Source organism: Megalops cyprinoides, chromosome 8 (assembly GCF_013368585.1).
Source record: "Megalops cyprinoides isolate fMegCyp1 chromosome 8, fMegCyp1.pri, whole genome shotgun sequence".
Classification (NCBI taxonomy): domain Eukaryota; kingdom Metazoa; phylum Chordata; class Actinopteri; order Elopiformes; family Megalopidae; genus Megalops; species Megalops cyprinoides.
In genome coordinates this window covers 1,781,263-1,806,350 of record NC_050590.1, presented here as the reverse complement: position 1 = coordinate 1,806,350, position 25,088 = coordinate 1,781,263, and the positions used below count along the sequence as shown (strand labels likewise).

The 25,088-nt window shown below is 41.8% G+C and overlaps 3 protein-coding genes across 4 annotated transcripts in view; 2 read left to right on the top strand and 1 right to left on the bottom strand.

Annotated features, from left to right (window-relative positions):
- The window catches only part of igf1ra (insulin-like growth factor 1a receptor), a 99,422-nt gene extending 97,476 nt beyond the window's left edge, over positions 1 to 1,946 (bottom strand). Inside the window, exon 1 of the mRNA XM_036534598.1 lies at positions 1,254 to 1,946. Coding sequence (XP_036390491.1) covers positions 1,254 to 1,347 — 94 coding nt within the window. The 5' untranslated portion in view covers positions 1,348 to 1,946. The remainder of the gene's footprint in view (positions 1 to 1,253) is intronic.
- Positions 1,947 to 14,543: 12,597 nt separating this feature from the next.
- On the top strand, positions 14,544 to 19,713 carry fam169b (family with sequence similarity 169 member B). Of its 2 annotated transcripts, none has more exons than XM_036535690.1 (9): positions 14,544 to 14,610; positions 15,108 to 15,238; positions 15,470 to 15,572; positions 15,688 to 15,773; positions 16,105 to 16,279; positions 17,262 to 17,444; positions 18,647 to 18,775; positions 19,159 to 19,229; positions 19,387 to 19,713. In XM_036535690.1, exons 1-9 carry the CDS (start codon positions 14,577 to 14,579, stop codon positions 19,516 to 19,518), a joined length of 1,044 nt encoding a protein of 347 aa, XP_036391583.1. In that variant the 5' UTR covers positions 14,544 to 14,576; the 3' UTR covers positions 19,519 to 19,713. The 2 variants fall into 2 exon arrangements, with proteins under 2 accessions (XP_036391583.1, XP_036391582.1); XM_036535689.1 differs by having other exon boundaries at positions 15,685 to 15,773.
- Positions 19,714 to 20,068: 355 nt separating this feature from the next.
- Positions 20,069 to 24,725, top strand: arpin (actin related protein 2/3 complex inhibitor). Its single transcript, XM_036534762.1, has 6 exons — positions 20,069 to 20,290; positions 20,632 to 20,707; positions 20,889 to 21,021; positions 21,687 to 21,893; positions 23,595 to 23,758; positions 24,127 to 24,725. The coding sequence occupies exons 1-6, from the start codon at positions 20,199 to 20,201 to the stop codon at positions 24,133 to 24,135; spliced, it is 681 nt and encodes a 226-aa protein (XP_036390655.1). The 5' UTR covers positions 20,069 to 20,198; the 3' UTR covers positions 24,136 to 24,725.
- The last annotated feature ends 363 nt before the right edge of the window (positions 24,726 to 25,088 follow it).

Below are 25,088 nucleotides of genomic sequence, written 5' to 3'. Positions count from 1 at the left end.
CTGATATTCTGACCGCGCGCCCTCTCAGTTTTTACGCCAATAAACACAAAATTTGGAAGTTAAAAGTATCAGTTTCATGTGCAAACTATTAATATTCAATACAGCACAGCGAAAAAATAGTTCTACATATTACCTCCCTTTATTCTAGCACGCACTTTAAAAGTAAAAGTTTTTCAGAACTTATTATTAATTAACTAGCTAATTAAGACAAAGCGTCAGAGCCGGACGCATGGCAATCAAGCTCGATATCTATGGGAGCTGCAAAAAATTCTCGAGGGAAAGTGAGATAAAATATTTCCTTACTTGGCCTACATGTATTAGCTGGCTGGCTTACTACATATTCGAGCATCTAGCCGACTACCTAACAGGCTGTTAACTTGCAAGTTCAACATCCATGCACTGTAATTACCTCGCTAGGTAGGTAACCTACACGTAACTGTTCAGCCATGATAGCCAGCTTGGACTGTACATTTATCCTTTTCAAAAACACTTTTCTGAATCTTTTAAAACCACTTGCTACCTCAAAAAATATTTCACTTGAAATTCAGTAACGTTACCAAGCTGTGACCTAGTTCGTGAGTATCGCTAACGGGTACGTTAGCCTGGCTAGCTAGGCAACCTATAGCAATTCATTTAGAAACACGATAGTCCCGTGACATTTTGTCTTGGCTATTCAGTAACTTTATAAACCTGGAATTTGCAGTAAACTCACATGTGCTTAAACTTGCTATATCACAGACTGACACTCTACACAACCAACATAATACAGCGAACGCGAGAGGTCATAATTTTACTGTATAGCTAGATAACCACGTGAGTAAGATATTTTACCAAAGTAGAGTTGGGCAGCTAATTTGCAAGCAAAGGGAACGTTTTAAAAAGCTTGTTAATGGTGGGTAGTTAAATAAGGTAGCGTTTAGCTAATGTTTTACAAAGTCCTCAGATAACTGCAAGTCATTCACTTATCTACACTATCTCGACTTGTGTACCCATTCATTGCAGCCAGTCATCATATTTGCATTAAAACAAAATTCCTGCTAGCCACTTGCTACGATCACTCCACTGTAAGAAATCTAGACTAACTACATTAAAAACGAATTGTGATATTTAAAATGTAAACTGCGGCCATGTGGCACGCTAATCTTACGTCTTTGGAATCAAACCTTGGGAAAAACAAACGAGTTAAAATAAATAATGTTAAAATTGCAAGAGAGGTATCAAAAAAAAAATACAAGAAAGCAAAAGCTACTTACTTTCTCCATTAGCGGGCCACAAACATATCGCGGAGACGGAGAGCAGCAGACCCCAAAACAAGGTCAAATTCTCCCTTCCTCCTCCAGACCTCATTCCTGTTAAATGAATTCCCCTCAGCGAAAAAACTGCGAATGTATTGCCCCCTCCCAAAAAACGAAGTTGTACCAAATTAAACAGGACAGCTTCCCCACGGATCCCAAAAAGTCAAATACATAGGATACTCAGCCAGCTAAAGAGCGTAGCTAGCTCGCGACTCCTTTGGCTGGGCAAGTCGTGCCAGCCAACATTAGTTCAATCTTCCCGTAGCTAACCTTACTGCAAAACTGCAGTGTGACTCGTAAATCGGGCGAGTTAAATCAACAAATATTTAACCTCAAATCAAAACTAAAATATGGGAATTTAAAAAAAACTTGAAAAGGTTTTGTTATTTTTGCCAACGATAAAATGATGTCTGGATGGTTATCAAATTACAGGAGTCACAGATTCTACTCGACTGATAGTAAACCGCATCTTCAGACTCCATTTCTCGAGACACCAGAGAAGCAGCACACTAAGATAGCCAGCTAAGCTAGCTAGCGTTTTCAACAGCAGCAGACCAAAAAACAAGCCCAAAATATATGTATCCGCAAATTTCCCTGACCAATTGTGAATTAACTGGTCGTGGAAAGCTGTCGAAGGGCCAGGTCCTGAGCTTTGTGATGGCTGGCTTCAATAAATGAATGAAAACGCTACTCCTTCGCTCAATGAGCCTCTTCAACGGTCCTCGATCCAAAATATCCGCCGGGACAAAAATGGTTTCACCAGCTGCACCCCCCTTTTTCCCTCTCCCTCCCTCTCTGTCTGCACAGTCGGTCGGCGTTGCAGCTGAAAACTGTCCGGTTCTGCCACGCAGGAACGGCGATATGAAGTCTGCAGGCTTCCGCTGGGTCATATACGTGCGCTGGACTGCTTCCTTACATTCAGAAAGGTGAACATGCGTCTGTTTCGTGTCTTTTTCGGTTTCGGCAGCATTCGCCTGTGGACACACTAAAAGCCAGTCTATGCCGTCGGTCTTTCCTCCGTGGAATCAGCGCTGTAAACAAGCCTCCGCTCCTCTCACTCAGACGCACACGCGATCGCCAGGGCACCCACTAAAACCCGGGATGGATTCCTGCGTGCTCGGCGGAAGCCTGCGCTCCCGCTGCTGCTTTTTACCACACGCGTAATTTTGCCCCATAGAAGTCATTTTAGTAGATTAATTGATTTCACACACTAAGAAATGCATTATGTGTTTTTCATTAATTGGACAATACATTAACCAGGTTGCTGTGATTGCTTTGGCGCGTTTTAACCACCAAATTTAACATGCAAACGAAATAATTCGTGGTGTTGGACGGTCGTAAGAGGAGTCCACCGCATTGCAATACATACGAAGATTAGCAATCCAGATGCCCTTCCCTTCGCCAGCAACACCCGGTGTCGGACGGCACCTTGAACTGACCTTGAGTTTTTACTCGTCACCAAGTTCAACAATTGTTTGTGTTCGACTGTGAAAGCGGTCATTTTAGAGACAATCACCTGAGTGCCTATACCTGTAAGTTTACGGAAAGATGAATAGTATGCTTTTGCAAAAAATCTTAGAGTCATAGTCAGTCTTACAATTACACCATAACCTGTCCTTTTGCTGTTAACAAAACTTCTTCAAAGTTACAGATTTCAGCAGCATTTTAGACTGCTTAACACCAAATTCTGCAGCAGAGCTACACACTTCGCTTCGAAGAACTCCGTTTTCTCTGCTTGTTGCGCCAATTTCCCTACCAGAATCATACTGTTTTTTTAAACAAAAGTCTACGTGTAAGAACAGTCTATTGTTCTGATGTGTACTTTTAGCACAAAAAGACCAGGCGTAATGGCTTCAAATGGCAAAGTGACCTTTTGCGGAAATAATGCAGTATATCTAATATAGCATAACAACACTACAATATCAGAGAAGGTAAGACTCCACAAAGTCATACATCATTGCAGATTCTTATTTATTCTGAATGAAGCATAATTACAGGATTACAATTTTAGAATTCTTAACATTATCTACTTTTCAGACTTTAAGTTAAATCTGCTGTTTGTCGAGCCATTATGATAATGCGTCATCTGTTTGGACTGTTGGTACTTTCTTTCGGAAATAAAGGAATCTTTTTACAATAAGTATCCTCAGACGCGCTTATCCAGAGTGACTTAAATGTCTTACATATCACCCATTTACACAGCTGTATATATAGCCTACTAAAGCAATTCCAGTTAAGGACCTTGCCCGAGGTTACAAACGAGTAAGATAGTGACTTCTTGGTCGACTGTGTGCTAAATACAGTAACTGTACCTAAAGCAAAATTCTGTTGAAAAAGGTAAAGTGAAAGAAACCAGAAAATGCTTAAGATGTAAGTGTTTTGACGCTTCAACCATTCAGTGACCTTCATCAGATTAAAACAGACACGGAGAGCACGCGACGAGGACAAACTGAATGGTGGTCTTTATGTTCCCAAAAAGCATGGCACGTTATTGAGATCGCCTCATTTACGGTCTTTATGTTCTCTAAAAGCATGGAGCGTAATTAGGATAGCCCGCAGTAGGTCTTTACGTTCCTTTAAGTTTCATGTCTGTTTTTAATCTAGTGAAAGCTGCAGTAATGGCCGCATTGCTACGTCAAAAGCTCAATTAAAGAATGATGTATTTTCCATGAGATCGAGTGTTGCGCCTTTTCCGTAGACATTTGGGGTAACATTTTACAGCTGCACCTCCGCTGGGCTGCTCCGGCACGCGTGCACCTCACTTGCATCTGATAATGCTAATGTAGCGGAGCCCGAGCTCGGACGTGCGCGAGCCCGTGAGCGCCCGCTAATGTCATCCATCTCTCCAGAGCCAAGGTTAGTAGGTTGTGATCAGTCTTGAGCTTGTAGACCCAATCGTATCTCTAGTGCTACGCAGTCCGCGGTTCAAAAACCGCAGTAGACTTAACTCCGTTACCACCAGTACCAATAATAAACTACGCCGGTACTCTCTGATTATATTAAAAATATTAACGATTGACCTGTAATTTGAAGCGTCCTTACGCCTTTCAAAAAGCGTCTTCTCATTGCCAGGATTAAAGGGTGAATTTTTTTCAGAGACCTTCAATTTAATATATCACTGCAGTAAAACGCAAAGTAGCTCCCATCCCTAACTATATCTGTCCCAGATTATCTCTAAAACGTACACCATCAGTGTAGGTGCACAGGTGTAACCATAGTTTAAAAATGACCCATGCTCACATTGTTTAACTATACAAAGCTGTTTGTCTGGGATATTTACATTTACATTTAGGCCTATTCATTTGGCAGACGCTTTTATCCAAAGCAATTTACAAGTGAGACAGAGTACAACACAAGCAAAATGCTATAAGATCACTGTAAAATATTCCCATAACTTCCAACCAGGGTATGTTCGGTATATTAACGTAAAACAAATAAACCATATGTTCTCCACCTTTTTTAAAAGGGAGCAGACATTTTAACGAGTCAGACGTTTATAACATCTTAACCCTTTTGATTATTGTCATTCATCATTAGTTTACCGTCTTTTGCATGTGATGAGAAAATACTTGGCAGCATACTATCTTTAGTCAACGACTGCAGGATGGAGTTCATTCCATGAAGCGTTATACATTAGAACATTTATTGCTATTTAGCCTACTAAAGCAATTAAGTTCTCATATAATTTGGGAAGAGAGTACCGAAACGAATTGCCTACTTATCATTCTGCTTATAAAATAACTGTCTCCAAGTACAACTGTTAATGAACCAGGAAACGATTGGAAATGGTGACAAATATAATATGAACGGGTACATCCCCAGTCCCACATTCTGAATGCACATATTTTGCCCGTGACACAGGGATCGCGACAGCGAAACGTAAAATCCGCCGTGGATTTTCGCTCAACTGCATGGAGCAGAGAGAGTCCCCATCCGGCCACAACTGATAAGGTAAGCAACGAACGTGACGCCCCAGGCAGCAAGCATACCAGACTATGTTTACTTTGTATATTAATAAACTAAATATTTACTTATCTAAGAATGTAATCTGTCGCACGTTGCATGATTGATTTATTTCCAGTTTCAGGGCACAGATTGAATGATTATATTCGCATACATGGTGTTTGTAGCTGCGTCAGAGGAAAAAAAATCCTCAGAAGAAATAAACGCAGGTCTATGTAACTGTGTCTGTAGCCAGTTTGTATTGATAAAATAACACTGATTTATGAAAGATACAGTATGTTTATATAGCTGTTTATTTGTCCTTACAGTGCAGAATTAACTAACGGAAGTTAACACTCGGTTGGTATTACATGCTAATTTATCGATGTTTTGTCCTTGATCATAATTAATGATTTGGCATTCAGTTAAACTATCAGTAGTGTAAGCGTCAATAAATATGTAAAATGTGTATTTTTTTTTTTTTTACAGAAATCGAAGAGTTGTAAAACATTTGCAAAACGTAAAGTAGATATTTAATACTGTATCTAACTTTATGAAGTCAACTCTAACTGAAGTATTTGATAAAATACAATACTCACAGCTGACTTGTAAAATTATTCTTAGTTGGATGATAATGACAGTGCTGCAACAACATTATTATTTTATCAAAAGAGTCAATATTATACTTTCATATACTTTCTTTTACATTTTTACAAGATAGAATCTTGCAAGCCTATTCACATTTATTACTGGAAAGAATTAATCAGACAAATTTTTGGGTAAAATATAGAATCCATTAACAGTTCAATAATTTCACTGACTTCTCCACAGGAAAAAAAACTGACTACAGAATTCATAGGGGCTTGTAAAGTTTGCATAGTAAATGGAATTTGAATTCAAAGTTGAGTGCAAATTCAATGTGGGGTCTGAGGTTTCCACAGAAGAAGAATTAATGGGTGAATTCTATACCAACAATTTATTAAGAGTATAGGGCAGGAAAAGATGCCTTGGGTTGTGAGAGATGCTATAAGAGGATCAGTCCTGACTTGTTTTCCAGCGGACTGCAGAAGTCCTGACAGTAGACCCAAGCAGCAGTGTGGTGCAGTGGTGAGAAACAGCACTTGCAAACCGAAGGTTGACTCCCCTGATGGAACACTTGGGGAAGGTACCTAATCTGAATTGCCACAGTAAATATTCAGCTGTAAAACCAGATAATGTATAAATGTTTTAAATGTGTCCAACTGTAAAGTAATATGTAATTACATTAAATATGTAGTGGGTAAATATATACATGTATTTAATTACAATTAAATTTGTGTTTAAAGATTTGACCCAGGCTTTGGGGGTCTAGTTCCTCAAAAACAATGTCACATTCAAGTGTAAAATAAAAATAGGATTGATTTTTAGCACACTGGTGTTTGGTCACAGGGAAGCCTTTTGATTAACACAGCTAGTGGACCGTATTTGAGTCCATGACTTGCAATACCCCTCTTGGTAATGAAACCTTCAACAGAACTAGCTGATCAGATTTTCAATGGAAACTGCTCCAGTTATTGATTTCCTGAAAATTAATAAAAATGATAATAAAACTGTTTAAAATAAAAATTCAAGCCATACTGTCTGACAGTTCACAACATGGAAACTATGTATATGTTTATGTAGGTGCATTATTAGGCATCCACTAAAGAGTAAGAATGAAAGTGTTATGAAAGTGTTATTGATGTGTTATATGATGCTTATATTGGTGATTTGATTGGCTGTAACCTCCTGCTTGATTTACCTTCATTTTGCCTGTTTTTTTTTTCCACAATGTACCATCTGCATCTAGAACAACAAAATCCAGTATGGCATCAGAGGAGAAGGAAAACTTTAAAAAAAAAAAAGTAAAAAAGTAACACAATTCCAAAGTGAAAGAGAAGTTTTAATTACCTACTTTGGCAGCGTTTGCAATTAATTTGCTTTCCATGATTTCAATCTATTTTTGTGTATTTAATGCAGATTTTAAGTGAATTAAGTCTTCTACAGAATTATGACACAGTCTTATCGATTGCAAGTGTAAACAAATTACCTGCTGGTCATAAAGCATTCTGCAAGCATGGAAAAAGCTTCGATCTTACCGTACTTGTTTGCCACATTGCGACCTGACGTCATCTGTCCTGTGTTCATCCTGCACTACTGTCAACTTTAACTCCCACACACGTGTTCTTGTTTTGGGCGCCATCTGGCGTCAAAATGAATATTATAACTGCAAATATTCATACTTTTTCTGTAGCCAACCAGATAACGCTGCTGATGATATATTGTAATTACTATTGCTGTTTATAATAATGAGAACAAAGCAATACAATAATAGTTCTGATCATCATCATTGTCAAGCAAGACTGTATTTTAACATATTACACAATGCATTATCATTAGTGTCAGAGATAGGCCTAATCCCTGCTGGCTGAATACCCAAACCTCCCTCTTATAGATTATTTTTCACTTGCATTACCACTGTGCCCAAGTGGTTTGTGTCTGTCTTTGTTGTCAGCTTGTAGCTTTTGTGCGTGCTTCACTCCCACATACCATGCCGACAAAAGACTGATCCAGGGTCAGTTATGTGGTTATGAGACCTCGGTGACATCATCATCATGGAATTTACAGTAATTCACTAGTACGAAACCACAAAGAACCAAAGCACGTATTATAAAAGTGAGATCAAAGTTATCTAACAGCTGTCTGCCGAGCTGAGATTCATAGCCCAAAGGAGGCGAACACCTTGAAGCGGGTGCAGGATCAAAAGAAGCTCTGTGATTCATACGTCTGACCTAAGAGGAAAAAAACGGAACAAAGGTGTCTTGCACCCTTACCCGAAGGAATTACGAGCAACCTGTTGTTTGGAGCGCGAGCGAGTTAAAGGAAGTGGTTTGTCAAGCGGCGACCTGCATTTTCCCTCTGCACGGATCAATGCCGCCAGCGGGCTTTATGGGAAAGGTCAGGAGCCGGCGTGCCGGTGTTTTCTTCCACTGCGCCTGCCTGTGCATGTCTGTCTTTAGGAGGGGAATGAGAGGGTGAAACAGGCTTTCATTTGCATATATGGGCATCTACCTCCTGACTGTGCCATCTTCCCTTACAGCTATCCAGCGTTGCCTTTGAAATATCTTACCATCTCACGCAAACTGTTCTGAATGTCATGCTGATAATACACGCGGCGTTGTAAAAATGGAAAATGGATTTACCTGTTTGAGTAATAATTTCACAAGAAAAAAAAAACAAAAATTGTACTCATTGTAGAAGTAAATATAAACACGAATGTTTATAGTTCTGGTAAAATGTTGAGTTCCGTGGGCAAAACAGCCCTCATCCTTTTGATCAACGCTTTAATTATGGGACTTATTTCAGCGGTCACGAGGAGCAGAAAACAACTGCATGGTGGAATTGTAAATCTATTTTTGTTTTAAAGCCAGACGATCAAAAAATTAGCTGAACGCTACTGGCCAGCCCAACCGCCAAACAGACACACACTGTACGGACATGACCCTATGGACCCCGCTGAATGGCTCTCTCGTTTGTTAAACCCGCATAAACAGAGTCCTACAAAGGGGGCCGGCGGGGCCACCTACCTTGGCCGCCTCTGGCTGGCCTCATTCTCCCGCTGCAGTCACGTAGAAATAACCGTGTTTACCGCCAGCGGATCGCACATGCTAATGAGCGCGTGTTTGTTTTTCATTGTGCTCAAGCTGGAGGAAAAGAATTCCGAAGGGGGGGGGGGATGAGGACAACGCGAAAAAAAAAACACAACGATTATCTATCACTATTCATTCACAAACCCGAGCAAAAGGAAAGCAACTGAAAACATCCTCACGATTAAAGATAATTAAACTGGAATTTAGACATCTGGATTACGTTTGAAGTCAAGTTCCGCCGACTTTGCCAATCCCCCAGGTAACATGAGGTGTGGATTGAACCCTAGTCGGAACGAACCATTTATAACATACACTTCCCCTTCTGAAGCCACAGCATTCCACCACGCCGCACCGTCCTCATTAACATCGTCTTCGGGGGTCTCCAACGAATCAGGCAGCCGTTTCACTCAGAGGTTAGGCAACGGGACCTGTAACCAGAAGGTTACAAGTTCAAATCCTGGGAGAGGCCATCTCTTCTGTTGCCTTCAGCAGTGTAGTAAACATCCGGCTGCAGACATACATACATGCTCATTGCCTCGGGGAAGAATGTGGATTTAATTAACATTAATACTAACGTTCACAGCTCTGACATTAAACATCACATTCTGAAAGTCCAGAAGCTCCCTTTACCATGACAACAGTTCTAGGGGATTTAAAACAAGTTATTATTTATTATTATTTAAATACAGTATATTTTAACCAAAAATGTAAATCTCAGTTTGCTACATACATGTATGCAGTGTTATGTATCAAAATAATAAATGGAAAAATATATATTTTTTAAGGTTCAGGGCCTTCAGATCCAGAGGAGTCACTGGAGGTGCCAAGACTAAGAATATGAGACAGAAATCCCTCAGTGTGTCCACGCAGCTGCCTGCCTGTCAACAAAGTTATAGGTTTGGACAAGCACAGGGACTTCTCTCTTAAACGCATCTCATTTTTATCTCCTTCATGATAATGATACCTTCGCTGCACCACCTGTATGTGTTGTCACCTCTGGTTAACTTCAAACAGCTCCAGCTGGAGCTGAGAAGCAGATCTACGCCAGGAAGGAACACAATAAACAAAGCCGATACGACACTTCGCACCCACAGAAGTCTTCAGACTTCAGACTCTTCAAAAAGGATAGGGTGTTTTTAACATGTGGTTTTCTACACATTTAATGACATCTGGAAAAAAATACTGCACTATTCTGGTACAGCATTAATAATGCCCAAGAAGAGATGCCCTGTAAGTTGAACCAAGTAGCTCAAAGAATCCTCACAGTGCAAACTCTCTGCCCCACCGATGGGGCTCACTGACTCACTGACTCACGGCTCAATGCCCTGAATGCGTGTGACAAACTGCTCCGACATGGTATCACAAATATCATATTCTCCACAATGTGATATGAAAGAAAGAAGAACTGGTGAAACAAGGGTCTCAGTTTCACCCCCTTTTTTGGCTTCTGGCATGGAGATGGAAACTACACACAGTTTTATCAAAATGTAGGAAGGGGGAGGCAAAACAACAATGAACAGCACTATTTGCAAACCATTTCATGGACCCTCTGAATCACACAGAGAAGAGCCAATATCCATTGATATTTTGGTCACTCAACCAATAAGAGCTGATATACTTAATTCTGAATGTGAGCCTTCCCCTACAGCAAAACCAAGGATCAAAAATAAGACAAGTGAAAATAGAGAGATAAATAAATGAATAAATAAGATGTTATTAGCAGTCTTGTCATTTGTGATTAAGGAGGGTCAAAGTGCTCACTTAATCCTGGTCAATTTTAATCTAATCTGATCCAGAGGTCTGGTCATTTTATTGGATTGGACACATATAAAATTAACTACACAAAGCCCACTTTCTGCTGACGTTTACGTAGCCATTCCAGAAATGCGTCTAAATACATTAGGTTACACTTTTCATTAACTGCATCCATTTTTACCTCTTCTATCATAGGAGCTGTAAAGCATGTATCAGTACATGATGATAATTTTGTGGTAGTTATGTAATTCTTATCTAGTTATGTAGAGTATGAGGATGCAGTTAATGTATGGCATTAAAATGAATTCACTTGTTGCATCTCTTTATTCCTCACGTATGGAATATCAATGTTGAGTATGACACTAAGGATCTAGTGTAGGAGTTAGAGGGACCCTAGAACGGAGGCAAAGTAAATAGAAATGCTGATTCACTGGCTAACCCTAACTCTCATGCTAATCGTGACCCTTTCAACTGAGGGCGGGATACAGGGGCTTCAGTGAGCCAATCAGGGCTGAGCAAAGCTTAATGAACCCAAATGTGGGTGGAGCCACCATGTTCTGTCAGTGACTCGATGGTGTGAACCAATCGTGCTGTTTTTTCTGTGGTGAGCAGCCTTTGACAGCAGTCAGTCAGTCAGTGACTGAGTCAGTGATTGACAGCACGGTATAGCTCCACCGATTATGAGCTTCATGAAGCCTCACTGTGCCCCCCCCCCCCCACCCCCACCCCTAAATCTTTGTGTAAGTTCACTGGACCAGCGGTAATCGTGGAGGACACATTCAACAGCCTTCGCACTCCAGGCATTTGAAACAGGTACAGACTGATCTCTAAAAATCTGCCCAAACCTGGCCTTGAACAAATGACTTTTGTTCATAGCTGTATGTACAGCATCAGGAGAATGTGAACTCTTGAGTTGTGCATTTACACGTAACCTCTGAACCCTGGTCAGAGGTGTAGATCAAACTGCATCTGACAGACCAGGTACACAGTCAGTTTAGTTCTAACTTGTCCCCAATGCACTCCAAACCACCTATTAAGAAAGATTGGCAACAACCACCTTGACATCTCTTCAGAAGAATGCTCAGTGAATTCAGGTTTCCCACGGAGGTTATGAATTTACTGGGAATTTACCGGTTTGGACCGGTTGCAACCATTAAATTCTCAGCAAAGAGAAAGGGGCGCAACAACTTAAAACTTTACCCTTGGTGATGTCACCAAAACAACAGCTGAGTATGGGGATGCGGTAAATCCATCTCCATGACAGAAGCAGTGCGGTGGGGTATCGCCTTGGGATGTAATTAATCACAAGTCGCGCGCACAGGTGCCGGGCCGGGTGCAAACTCCTACATCTGAGCTCCTTCCCTTCGCAGCGGCGCGGGTGCCAAAATATCTTCAGCAGGCCAACAGCTGAGTGGCAATTGATCCCTTACATTGGCGAGCCCACGGCATGGCGAAAACAGATTTCACAATGAAGACTGGGGCTTCTCCATGCGCGAGGAATTTCAGAAATGTCTGTTATTTCCCAGTGGGAAGTTTGCGGTTTGCTCTGCGAAGGAAGAGAAAGCGCAACGGAGAACACCATCACACGCACAGGCCAGACGAAACTTCAGTTGTAGTTGCAGACATTTCACAAGGACCAGGCCGCTGGCTGCAGATCACAAGTGAATACCGCTTGCTGGAGTGAGGAGGGTCTGAAAACGCACGGAATGATCAGTTGAGATCTATTACAAAGGAGCCAATAAAAACAACGGGAATAATTTAAGAACCTCTAGCCTCACACATCAGAACATTTGACCACGTACTTGGAGCTAGAGTTTACTCCGATAGCGTGCATTCACCTTATTTGTGCGCGTTGTGTAAATAAACGAATACTCTGGCCCGGCTTCCGCCGCGCAGAGTCACTCTACAGCGCAAGCGGTGATAATTAAAAACGTTGTTGCGTGCAGTATCGGTGGGAAACGCCGCATTCCGGCAGTAAGGTCAGTGATGCTATTGGGCAACTCTGCGGTAGCTCTGATAGCTTCCTCTCCCAACAACCGCCTGGGGGTCCGCTGCCGTTTAAACACGAGAAACAGCGCACAGTGGCCCTGAATTTAATGGGACACCCGGAGCTACGCTTGTCTCCAATAATTACCAAGACACGACCGCCCAACAACAACATTAAAGCTACAGCGAGCTAAAATTATCCTCTGACAGCCCGTGCTGAGGAATCGCGTGTGGCGTCAACATTACCCCAAAGTAAACATCCACAGCTAACAAGTGTATTTTTTTTTATCAAGAATCGAACCCAAAGTCAGTCGTACATTGCGTGTCAGGAACCAATCACTGATCCACTATGTCGTCCTAACCCAGTGGATTTGTCCTTCTAATAGTGGTGGCTGCAAAAGCATTTAATACTAGTGAGCTGGATTTATGAAAAATTAACGACAATTGTCTTTATTGGACTCGTTCAGTCTTTACATGGGCTTACTCTTTCAGACGTCTGCGTGAAGATGAGCGATTTGTTATTAGGCTAAACCTAATTACCTTGTGATAAAGTATGTCAAAACATCAGACAAAACATCAACAAATGTTTTCCAACTACTGAACTTTCTGAAAAAAACTTACGGGAAAAAAAAAACCAGAACCCATCAGGTGTATGTCCACATACGCTGGTTAATATCGCCATCTTGTGGCTACTGCCTGTTATAGACGCGCTCCGGAGACGTCCGATACACGTTAATTGAGACAGGCAGGATTTGAGATGTAGCCTACTGTTCGTTTTCGTACAGAATATCACCGGGGTCCATTAAGTTTTTGGACACTTGATTTCAAGTTTAATTGACCCAGTTTCATTAGCCCGGTATGATTCGCCTCATTAAGGCCGCGAAGGGAATGATAATTTCAATGTGTAATTTCAGTATTTCAATATGATTTCATGTTATGTCAAACTTTTACCAGACAAAACTTCTTGAATGTGCTACGTAATTTCAGTCAGGTAGTTTGCTAGTGTGGTGCAGTGGTTTGGGAGGCAGACTCGTGTACCGCGTGTGTGTTGGAAAGTTTGAATCTGTGTTACAGTCGTGCCCTTGAGCAAGATGTACCCTTAAGTGCGCCGGTATATTTCCATCTGCATAAGTGAATGATGTATAGCCTAATATATACAGGTTGCATTGGATAAGTGTGTTTACTGGGCAAATAAGTTCCCTGATATATAATTCCACTCAAGTAAGTAATAAAACATTTGGGTGACTTGTTTGTTGACTATCCCTTCTGTAGCATAATACTTGACTGGGCAAGTCAGTCTGTAAGTAGCCTATCACATTGTAGAGTGGGATTAGTGTCCTTTTAACAGAAATATTTGGTAGGATTAACTGTCCCCGCTCTATCAAATTAGCCATCAATGCAAGGTTCGCAATTTCTAAGAGCGTGTGTAAGAGCATGACCTTATTATTATTTGATTAGATGGTTTTCTTTCACCTCCATAATACCGAGCTGAATGGCGAACACGAGCAGTGGACAGGACTTGTCTGATTGGACCGCAAATGGAGCTCGAGATCGAGGTCACTATTCGAGTAAAAGGTCAATACAACCCTGACTGATTGAACCCAGTTGGAACTAAAACAATTAAACACACTTTTCCGTCACGATTAGAATTTAGAAGCCCTAGTCTGTATGGTAGAAGACACGCTAATCTATAAAATGTTTAATTTACATTTTTTAAAATTAATTTAACATGTGTTAAATTCTTGCAATTGTTCACAAATATTTTTTTTGTCCGTGAACACTCTACATATTAGTTCCTAAATACTAAGCGCTACAGACGCCTACAAATTGACTTCGGAACAGGGCAAAATAAAGTTACTACCACTGTTTGTTTTTATGTCCAGCGCTAGATTGCGCTGTTGCATAAGACATACGCATACATAGGTAGAAAATGGAAACGACGCTGAAGTGTTTTCCGTTTCCAGGTAAGGTAAAGGTAACATTATGGTTTTTTTTTCTGAGTGCGACATGCATTTAAACTTTTGATCACTTGCTATACCCTAGCTGGTTACCAAGCTAACAAAATCTGTTAAGAAAACCTGTTGAAATGTTATATGGAAACTCGCGTAGCCAGACAGCTTTTTAGATAGCACACTGTTATCTGTTAGCAGGCTTTCTAGTTAGCTAGTTACATATATGTTCCATACAAACGCATTCTCATGTAATGCACTCGATAGAGATAAACAAGCTTCATTATATGCCAAGTAGGTTATTCTCAAAACATTTTCAGACCAATCAGAAGTTCACCGGGGGCTGCTGTTGTTGAAGGTGCGCGCAAAATAACGCGTCGTACAGAAAACCGGGCATGTTGCTTTCAGGTTCTGACTCTAGCTGTCACCGCAGCTTCACAGGTACATTGCACTGATATGTGTCAGTTCGAGTTGTGGGATCGAATGAAATCGAATCTTTCCTTCCTTTGAAGAAAAGTATCCTGTTGATGTGTCTCCTCTGGATTACAATGACTTGAGGAAAAGCTCTGATGACTACATGGCATATCTGGCAGGAAACAGCTCATCTGAGAGCAACTGGTTCCCTCTTCCAGGTGGCGCAAAGGTCCGTACGCATGAATTTGTCAGCAATACTACAGGTTGTTGAACATTTAATTCCATGTGATATTATTATTAATGATACTATCATTAGTATTTTGATTGTCTGTCTGTCTTTAATGTAGAGAGATTATTAACTATTATTTTATAATCAATTATTAACAGGGATGTCATGTGCTGTGAAGGGTTTCAGAAGTTTGAAATGCCCCCAAAAAATCTGTCCTGTTTGAGCGCACAGGTGGAAGTGAGGCACACCAGCGTGAAGCGTCTGCCCCTGTTTGGTGACGGCGACCCCTTGCACACAGTGCTGGCTCTGTCTGAGCCTGGATGTGAAACCCAGGGTAAGTGGTTGGCAAGGATGCCCAGCCCGTTTCGCTTGTTCATCCTGCAGGTTTCCGCTGTTTTCCCTCTCTGTTATTTGGGGGCAGTTTTCATCGGTGCTTCTCAATCCAGCAGTGGTTGCGTTGTATCTGAATGGAAAATGGTGGGCAGTGAATGACATCCTGAAGACCTCCAACACGTCGAGATCTGGGCTGGTTACGGTAAGCACCGGTAGACACCACATAACTTATGTATTTATATTTTAACAGGCATTCCTTCCCAACAAAACAACAAAAAATGTCCTAATAAATGACCAGTGAATGCTGAAACTACATGTGAATCACAGTTCCCAAACCAGGGATGTTGGGTTGTATGTACACAAAATTATTGCCGAGTCAGAGAACCACACCTGCATGATTGCCTCTGAAGATTATAAATGTGAACTATGTAATAGGCATGTAAAGGTGACACCCACTCCCTGGACAGGCTGTTAGCTGATATGAGAATGAGTCTCTCAGGTGTGGCCGGTGTGACTCCCGAGTTTATCTGTAGGTGCAGTCAGTGGGGGAGAGAGTGGTTCTGTTCCTTCTCAGCCAGATTATTTTTGGGGTGCTGGAGAGACCCCTGGGAGCTGACACTTACTTCACCCCTCATCCGTTGGGTGAGGTGGGCAAGATTCTCTGGCAGGACGGGGAAGCAGCTGGCTTCTACACCATCAAACAGAAAGGTGGGCATGACCTAAATTCCAGCCTCTCTGAACTCACCTGGATCACACCTGCAGAAAATTTCTTACAAAGCACCGAGTGCCAGCACACTGTAAACTAACGTTCCAATAACGCTAACCAAAGGTGGCCTGAAATAACATCCATCAAAAAGCAGAATGTGGTTTCAGCTGGTGCCGGGGGAACTGCTGCAGCACGGCACTCCAAAACAAGCCCCAGATGCAACTGTATTTCATTCACACCGTCTTCAGTTCCCATTTGAACATAACTTCATATTAAAGATCAGTCATGACTGGTGTGTTATAAGTAGCAGAAGCCTTTGCGATATTTCATTCGCTAACCATTAACACAGATTCTGAACAGTACACACTCCTGGAGACACAGGGATGTTGTGCTAAGAGAGGGTGTTGAAGTGCCAAGTTTGGCTACTCTCCTGCATTTCCAAGACAAATATTTCCAACTTTAAGTAGTTTTGAACTCTGCTGCCAGTGTCATTAGGAATCTTATACTTAGAGGCCTAAACCTTTTCATTTCCTGTATGCATGTATTTGGTGATGTTTCTTTCATTTGATGTTTTTTTTTTAACCATGGTTGGATATTCTACACTACAGCAGAAGTATCAGACTCAGTTTCTGGAGAGTCACTGCACATGCTGCTTTATGTGTAAACCAGCTGCCCTGGCTTAACTGGTCTAAGTGACCGGTCAGATGTGTATAATTTCATAAAATAAACAGCCATAACACCTTTCAGTGCGGGACACACACACAGTCTTCAGTTGTAATGTGGCGGTTAATTGAGGAATGATAAGTTAATGAATTTTATCAGTAAAAGCACCAAACCCATTAAATGGCAGGACTAAATAAGAACACTAATCCAGAGCTGAGGGTTAGGGTAAAACCAGCACACCCATCACACCATCCCCCCAGAAAGGGAGTCTGAGTCCTGTGTTGCTGTGCAAGGCAAACACGCATGTTTGCGTGCTCCCAGGTGCTCTGTGTGGCAGCTGCACCAGTCGGAGTTACCTGCTGCCTGTGCTGGACACCGTCTTTGTGAGGATGCAGTTTCGCAGGAGAGGACTTGCTTTGCGGATGCTGGGGGATTTCTGCGCTTCCTTCACTAATGAGGAAGTGGTGGGAATCAGCAGCCCAGTGTCTCCCAGCATGCAACATGGTGAGTCACACTGAACTCACACTGAGTCCAGGCCCACTAATCATTACTTCTCTGTAGCAACCAGACACCAAACATTTCAAATACTGTACTGGTTTTCCTGCGTAAGGTTTTCATTTACAGTTAAATTATTTTCTATTTTATGATCGATTTTAAATATATTTTCGAAATGTTGGAAGAACAGTTGGCACCTGTCCTTTCATTATGAAAGCACTACAAGAATGCATTGTTCCACGGCAGGCCAAAGAGCAGCTCTTTAGTGAACGACACTGTTGTCATAAAGCTATTAATGACGAGAACCTTTCTATTGTTATGGCCAAGAACAAGAGCAGGGATGGTTGTTTGTGCAAGACTGTAATCACTGTCTTGGTGAATTATTAAAAGACAAGGAATGTTTGGTGAAGATACAGTATCTATATAAAAATACAGAAGTCACACAATCACGTCTGTTGGTGTATGAAGGTCCTTTAGGCCACAGCCTCCTGTCTTGTGTAATTTCATTACTGTTCAGTATCAACAATGTTATCCATCTCTTTGCCTCAAGTGCTGAATCTAATAATTCATAATATTTTATTCAAGATACAGCCTATGGTATTTCTAAAGGCTTCCACAGACTCTGGGTAATAGTGTATTACTGTGTGTTGGATATAGACTTTTACTTTGTCTTAAGCCTCATTTCCCTGCTTTATGTCAGACCTGACAACATGACTTGTGAAAACGTGGCTGTAAACTGAGATAATATATGCCTATTCATGTCTAGCCACCTCAGTCATTAGATAAATGGTAGATAAATCTCATCACATAAAGAACAGGTGATTAGCAGGTAATATCTCCCCTTGGTCTTTGCTGAATATCAGAGCTTCTGTGAATTATGTGTAAAGCAGGTAACGTTACAGTGGCAGGTAGCAGAGCGCTTTCAGCGGTAACGTCACTCCCTGAGACTCTGGGTACGTAGCGTTGTTGTCTGTGGAGCTAGGGGCAAATTGCCAGAACAATTTCACAATTAGTAACAATGTTGGCCGTTCAGGTTGTGCGACGGGAGCAGGGGTGTGGGTGTCACTCACAGAGCTGCAGACCTCTTTCACTTCCACAGGAAGCACTCCTCCCTGCATTAAGTGCTTAAATATCTCAGTTAAGCGCACTGTGGTCACCACACACAAGCGAGGCTGGCTGAACGAGGCAGGCCTGACGCACCCTCTCTCCAGTGTGCAGGAAGTACCTGCTGGCTCGCGAGCAGGAGAGAGAGCGGCTGTATGAGGTGGAGGCACCTGGAGGCTGGGCTCAGAGGAGGAACATCTGGCTGAGCATCCAGCTCGGCCAGCACCCTGCAAACCGTGAGGCTCTTGCACCTCCAGAAGCGTGATGACTGCCACTGCTGTAATGATGACGACAGTAATGTTAGATTGTTGGAAATCAGTAACAAGTGGACTGAACGTTGTCCTAACACACAAAAAGACTTAGCTACTGGGGAACCTGAGGCCAGTGCACTGCGTGAGTTTTGACATTGTTGGAAGTGTAGGCATTCCAGACAAAGGCTGCAATGTAATGGCATCTGTTCCCGGAAATCACAGCCAGAGGGATAGCTGTGGGTTTTAGTTCCACTGGAATATTGGATCCTTGATTTTTTTTTTTTCCCTGTAAAACGTCTGTTGATTTCCAAGAATGTTACCACAGTATGTAGTTTGCTGCGAGGTAACACTGCAGCTTTTTTTTGCAGACTCCAATATTGAGAAAAACCTGTCTGACGAAAATCATGAACAGAAATCAGATGCAGATGAAGCTGAAAAGGTGAATTTCTTATAAAGGGCAACTAAAATATTAATTCCTAGTATCAACTGTGTACTGGAATATATATATATATGTGTGTGTGTGTAAAAACTTTTCTGTTGCTGTGCCATTCTGTTCCTTATTGTGGCCTGATAATAAACTGCCTTATTATTATTAGGTCCGTGAATGCCAAACCTCGGACCGCGTGGAGGCTGCTGCTCGTGAGCCCAAGAGACGCACGAGCCTCAAACGAGCAGGAGACGCATCTGAGAAGAGCGTGAAATCCAAACAAGTAAAGGCATTAAATTAGATCTGCAAGAAGTGGCAAGCTGAGGACCCCTAACAACAGGACTACTGGACTCAGTCTGTCTTCCCGATTGGAAACAGAACTTCCTCAACAAACTCGTCTCGGCTTTGAGTTCAATGTACACTTAGTGGTTTTATTTCCCGAAAGTCACAGCTGGTGACCCAACAGTATTGTTACCATAAAAAAAAAACCATCGAGCGCCGCAGCCAGGAGATCGGCTTAAAGAATTGCAAGTTCACATGTACATATAGATCATTATTAAAACATTGTTTTAAAAAAACCTAGCAAGCTACGCGTTTGTCTGTCAAAGTAGCATACATTAAGAAAGATGTGAAGCAAATGACCCACCAATTAACAACAATTCTTTTAAGTAGAGAATTTGGTTGTCAGAGGTTTGACAGAATCGTGTGCGAGCATACCATATCAGCAAAGGGGGGAGACATGTATTTTGAAAATTTTGTCATGCGACTGAAATCTTTAAATGAAGAAGAACAAACTTTTGCGCAAAAATAACTTCTTTCTCCGGCAAAGAGAGAATATCTTAAGTCTGCACTTAAGAATTACACGTGAGGAAACGTCTCGCAGGCGTGACCGTTTCCCCATTTCAAGAGAAACCGGAAGTGAAAAGAATATTTGTTGCGGAAAGAAATTCCCGGGAGCTGAGCAAAGTGGTGAAGGCTGCAATGAGTCGAATTTATCAAAACACAGCGCTACAGAATAAACCTGTAAATAATGAGAAAATAGACAGCGAGTGGCAGCCCTCAGCCTATCAGAGGTAATGATATTAGTTCTAATCTTCAGAGGGGAAACTCAATTCTAACTACCAGCGCTGTGAACTTTCAGGTTGCCAATATTTGCCTATGAGCTAGCTATAAGCTAAATAAAAATGTTTATTTACGCACGCCTTTCACGGGATATACGTTAGCATGCTGTTTTCCTTAAAATAGTTATAGCTCGCAAGGTCACGATTAATTCGTTTCACGTTGAACACGCCTGATTTTAGCAGAAGCAGAACTTCCCGTGATGCATCTTCTGCAGCCTAAAGTGTAGTTCTAGCCAATGTTACAGGTTCGAGTAAATCAAAGTTTTGCCTAAAATCTTTTCTGATTTTCACAGTGGTCCAGGTGTAATTTTAGAGGGTCAGCTGATTGATGTGTCACGTCACGTAATTACAGATGCCCGCAATGAAAAGGTACCCCATATCTCTGTTGTGGTCCTAAAAATGCCAAGTTTTTCCTGCATCTTTACAAAAGTGGACTGGTGAAAGCACACCGCCACATTTTTGTTTTTCGAGACTTGTCGGTTTGCTGTCGATGTGGAGCCTTCATTAAGGGGGGAATTCTGGGTTTCCGTGTGTGTGCTGTCTTGAGCAGGAACGGTATTATGTTCTGTACGTTAAAACCGGTCGCGTTCATCGAAGGAAGTTCGACGCGAAAGGGAATGAGATCGAGCCAAACTTCAGCGAAACCAGGAAGGTGAACACAGGCTACCTGATGTCATCTTTCAGTAAGTATTTGTTATCAAGCAACCCCCCCCCCCCCTGCGGCCCATTTTTTGGACAACATCTGAAGAATTAACTCAGAAGTCACCTTTACTCTCTAAAACTAGTGTAAAACAAGTGTTTTTTTAATGTTTATGTAAAATGTTTTAAAGTGTTTTTTTTTTTTACACATGGAAGATACCTGCATAGTCATACAGAAACAATTTTGGCACAAAGGACTATTAATAGCACACCCACTTGGTATAACTAAAAGCTGTCTATCTGTAATGAAGCATAAAAATAGCAAACAAGTACATTTAACCCTGATTCTTTTTAAGACACACTGGCCTCAGCATTACCAATGGAGATGCATTTATGTCAACGTAAGGAAATTGGTTATGGTCACGATGAATATGTGAAATGATGCCTGTATTAACCAAACAATATGACTATTGAATTCCCGGGATGTTTGTGGACGCCGAGATCTCAGAGATCAGAAGCTTGATGCCAGAGAATCAGAGGGGTTGCTGAGGGGAGGCTGTGGTCACGTTTGAGGGAGTCACGTTGCCCAGAATCCTGCCTCAGATTCACTGATCTCCAAATCATCTGGATGGCTCCTCGCCTCCAGCGTCAGCTGTGCCAGCAAATCCCTGTGCTGTAAAGTCGGGTTTTCTGCATTGTTCCCGGGCAGAGGTGGAGGCGAAAGGTGTGACGGACCGCATGTCGGAGGAGGAGCTGAAGGCGGTGGTGAATAAGGCGGAGCTTCTGAAGGTAACAGAGAGCCACGCCCCAAGCCAGACCGTCGCATTCTGGCTCCCAGAGGGGGAGATGCAGAAGACCGAGCTGGAACCGGGCCAGGAGATCCGTCTGAAGACCAAAGGAGATGGACCGTTCATTTGTAAGTGACTGTGAGGGAAGCCTTCTTTAGTTTTAATTTTTAAAATTTTTTAAATTTACTTTTTAATGATTTATTTTATTATATTAATTATCTTCCTCCCTCCCATGGTGTTAACTTTCTTGTTTAATTTTAAAATTCAGATTGTTGGAAACACCACTTCTATTGTGCAGTGGTGGCTACTGTGTGCTGCTTGCTGTCACACAAACGGCTTACCGTAGCGTAAGTGTGTGAGGCACAGACACGCACACCTTCTGACAGCCCTGCGATGCCACAAGGGTTCTAATACATGTTGGCAAGATCATAATTTTTATCTTGTTTTTTCCATTCATTGTCCTAAGCATAATCTCACAAACCCAAATCTAGTCAAGCGTGTGCTGTCATGATCAGGACACAGTTTACTCTTGTTGTTATGACAACAGGCCGGGCAGGTGTCAGATCACTCCGTTAGTATCACTAAAGTTGACGGTGATTTGTGTGTAATCTGTCCTGGTGTTCACGGGGTTAATCTCTCTTAACCAGGTGATACAGTTTCATACAACACAAGAGCCATTAGTGGTGAGGTGAAATGAGAATTCAGAGAAATATTATCCTGAGAAGTGAAATGAACACAGTCACCAGCACAATAAAATCACAAATCACAAGACACAAGAAGTCACAGGACAGTGATTTGCAGCAGTAGGAATCTGTATTGATATTTGATCCTCATGCAATATTTTGCACACACACACGCACGCAGGCACCAACATGCCACTGCAGTGTTTCTGGCTCCAGTGGCGCCCAGCCTGTACGTCCCGTGGTAGAGTATAACTCTGTAATAACATGTGTTGCAGGACTTGGAACTGCTGTTTCTGATAAATTACAGATGTCTTCAGCTCTGATAAATGTAGCAGCTGCTTATGTTCGCACCTGGCCTGTCCCTGACTAATGCCCAGAACATTTCCTGATGATATCCCTCTCCCAAGCTGTGCATCCCGTATCGAAAATGCAAATGACTTCTGTGGATCATGGGGCCAAGTTAAAAAGATACCAGAATGAATAAACAAGTGTAAGAGCACTTGACTCCTCTTAAGTTATGTAAACTGTAACCGGTGTAGGTCGCTCTGCATAAGCGCATCTGCTAAATGCCAGTAATGTACTTTATTTGTAAATGTTTTACTTTATTTGTTCATACTAAGCACTTGTTGCAGTCCTTTCAGGCCAAGTAGATACATGAGCTGTCAAGCTTTGGCGTGAGAATTTCTTGTTTGTTAGCTTTACCTGCTAGTTTGTGTTAGCTTTACATGCTAGTTGGTGTTAGTTTGTGTTAGCTTATATATATATATATATATATATATAATATATATATATATAGCGTACTTATTCTAAAAGCAATGCTAATGCATTCTTAAAATGCGAATTCGGCTTAGCCTCAACTTCCCCAGTCTGTAGGGCTTTTTAGGCGACAGTCTCACTTAAGATGCGGGCAGCTGCTGCTGTCTGAGGTGGACCTGATGCGCACATGAGGGTATGACAATTAACCACATTCCCAGCCAAAGTTGGTCTGGGGCAGTTTGGGTCTGACGGGGGCAGTTGTCATATTGCGTGTTCGCAGCTCGTGGGTTGGCCTGAAGGGATGGAAGGTGAGCAAGCTGCCCCAGTTAAGGGCATCGAGTGAAGCAAATCAAAAAAGTATTTTTATTTATTTTTCAATTTATTTTGTAGTTTCCCTGGCCAAACTGGATGGGGGCACTGTGACTCGGTGTAACTTTGCGGGAGATGAACAAGCCGGAGCCTCTTGGACGGACAAGATAATGGCGAACAAAGGTGGCGGGGGGAGTGGGACGAAGGCGGGCGGTCAGGGCGATGGTGCTGAGGACGACGAGTGGGTAAGGCACGAGAGCGAGCCGCCGTCTCTTTCTGCCGGTAACAGGGATGTGAAAAGTGCTTCTGTCCTCGGCGCCATCAGGAACCACTCAGGAAACACGTTTATATAAACAGATGGGATTACCTCATTCATGTCTGTGTGGAGCTCACGCCTGAAAGTAACCAGGACAAAAACATAGTTGCTAAGAGCTGCTACACACAGATGATGTAATGATTAAGGAACTGGACTTGCAGCCATGAGGTTGCTTGTTCAATTCCCAGGTGAGACTCAGCTGTTGTACCTTTGCATGACAGGATAAGCAAATACAAAGACAACTACAATAACTCCTCATGTCTCATTTGGATGGAACCTTCTGTTTCGATGTTTCAGGAGGACTGAAATGGATGTCACGCCTCTGGGTTCCCACAGGAAAGGAGCACACGGCTCCTGTTTCTTAACCTTTGGATGCTGCTGTGCTACCAACACTTATCTCTCGCACTAAGTGCCGGGCACTGAGGAAGAGGAGCCACAGATTCCAAAGGAGTTTTCCAGTTACATTCACAGTACATTATAGTACGCCAACTTATTAGATATCAGCTTAGTTTATTAAAGCCTGTATCACCTTATCCTTAATGATTGTTTTTTTTCTACTATTACTGCCATAAAAATTCTTTATAAGATATCTGTTCTGGTTGCCATGTCAAAATCTTCAAAAAGCAGTTTGAAGCATTTCTTACCAGATGTGTATGTATTTGGACATATGTTCCTGAATGCCTAGCTTTCACCCTATGCGGTAAAGCGCACAGCCCTGACCGTAACTACTGTGCAAATCTGTTTGGTGACAGCTTGCAATAATCATAAAAGCCTTATCTTGACTTTATTATTAAGTTACAGCTGGGCACTGTCCTCACATGATTCAACATGCATCATGCTTTTCTTTTTATTGATTTTGTTAGAAGATGTAACAGACTCCAAAAGGGGACTATGAGGATGGCACCATTTTAGGAGTCTTGTATTGGAATTGAATTAAAACTTTGAATACAATGAGCTGTTGTTTTATTTTTTCCATGTGATTTTCAGTCATCCCTGACAGTCAAACTACCTTTTGACTATCCAATGTATGCTTTTGTTATTTTGTGATAAGATGAAGGTTTAATTTAATCTAGCTACCAGTAGCTGAAAGAGAGAGTTGCTGTTGGTCTGGTATTTTTCATGGTTCTTCAGCAAATCCTACATTTTTCACATTATCTGCTTAAAAAGCTGAGTGCTGACTGAGCTTAAGTACTTTTTTCAAGCTTTGTCTTTTTTGGGAGATGAATGTAAAACCTGTTTATATTTCCATTTTTCCTAAT

Excerpts from the sequence above, each read along its gene's own strand:
- fam169b (XM_036535689.1), top strand. The coding sequence starts at position 14,577 with ATGGAAACGACGCTGAAGTGTTTTCCGTTTCCAG. Across the intron at positions 17,445-18,646 it reads GTCTCCCAGCATGCAACATG|TGTGCAGGAAGTACCTGCTG; the intron begins GTGAGTCACACT and ends CCCTCTCTCCAG. Across the intron at positions 18,776-19,158 it reads CGGCCAGCACCCTGCAAACC|ACTCCAATATTGAGAAAAAC; the intron begins GTGAGGCTCTTG and ends TTTTTTTTGCAG.
- arpin (XM_036534762.1), top strand. The coding sequence starts at position 20,199 with ATGAGTCGAATTTATCAAAACACAGCGCTACAGAATAAACCTGTAAAT. Across the intron at positions 20,291-20,631 it reads CAGCCCTCAGCCTATCAGAG|TGGTCCAGGTGTAATTTTAG; the intron begins GTAATGATATTA and ends TGATTTTCACAG. Across the intron at positions 21,894-23,594 it reads AGGAGATGGACCGTTCATTT|TTTCCCTGGCCAAACTGGAT; the intron begins GTAAGTGACTGT and ends TTTATTTTGTAG.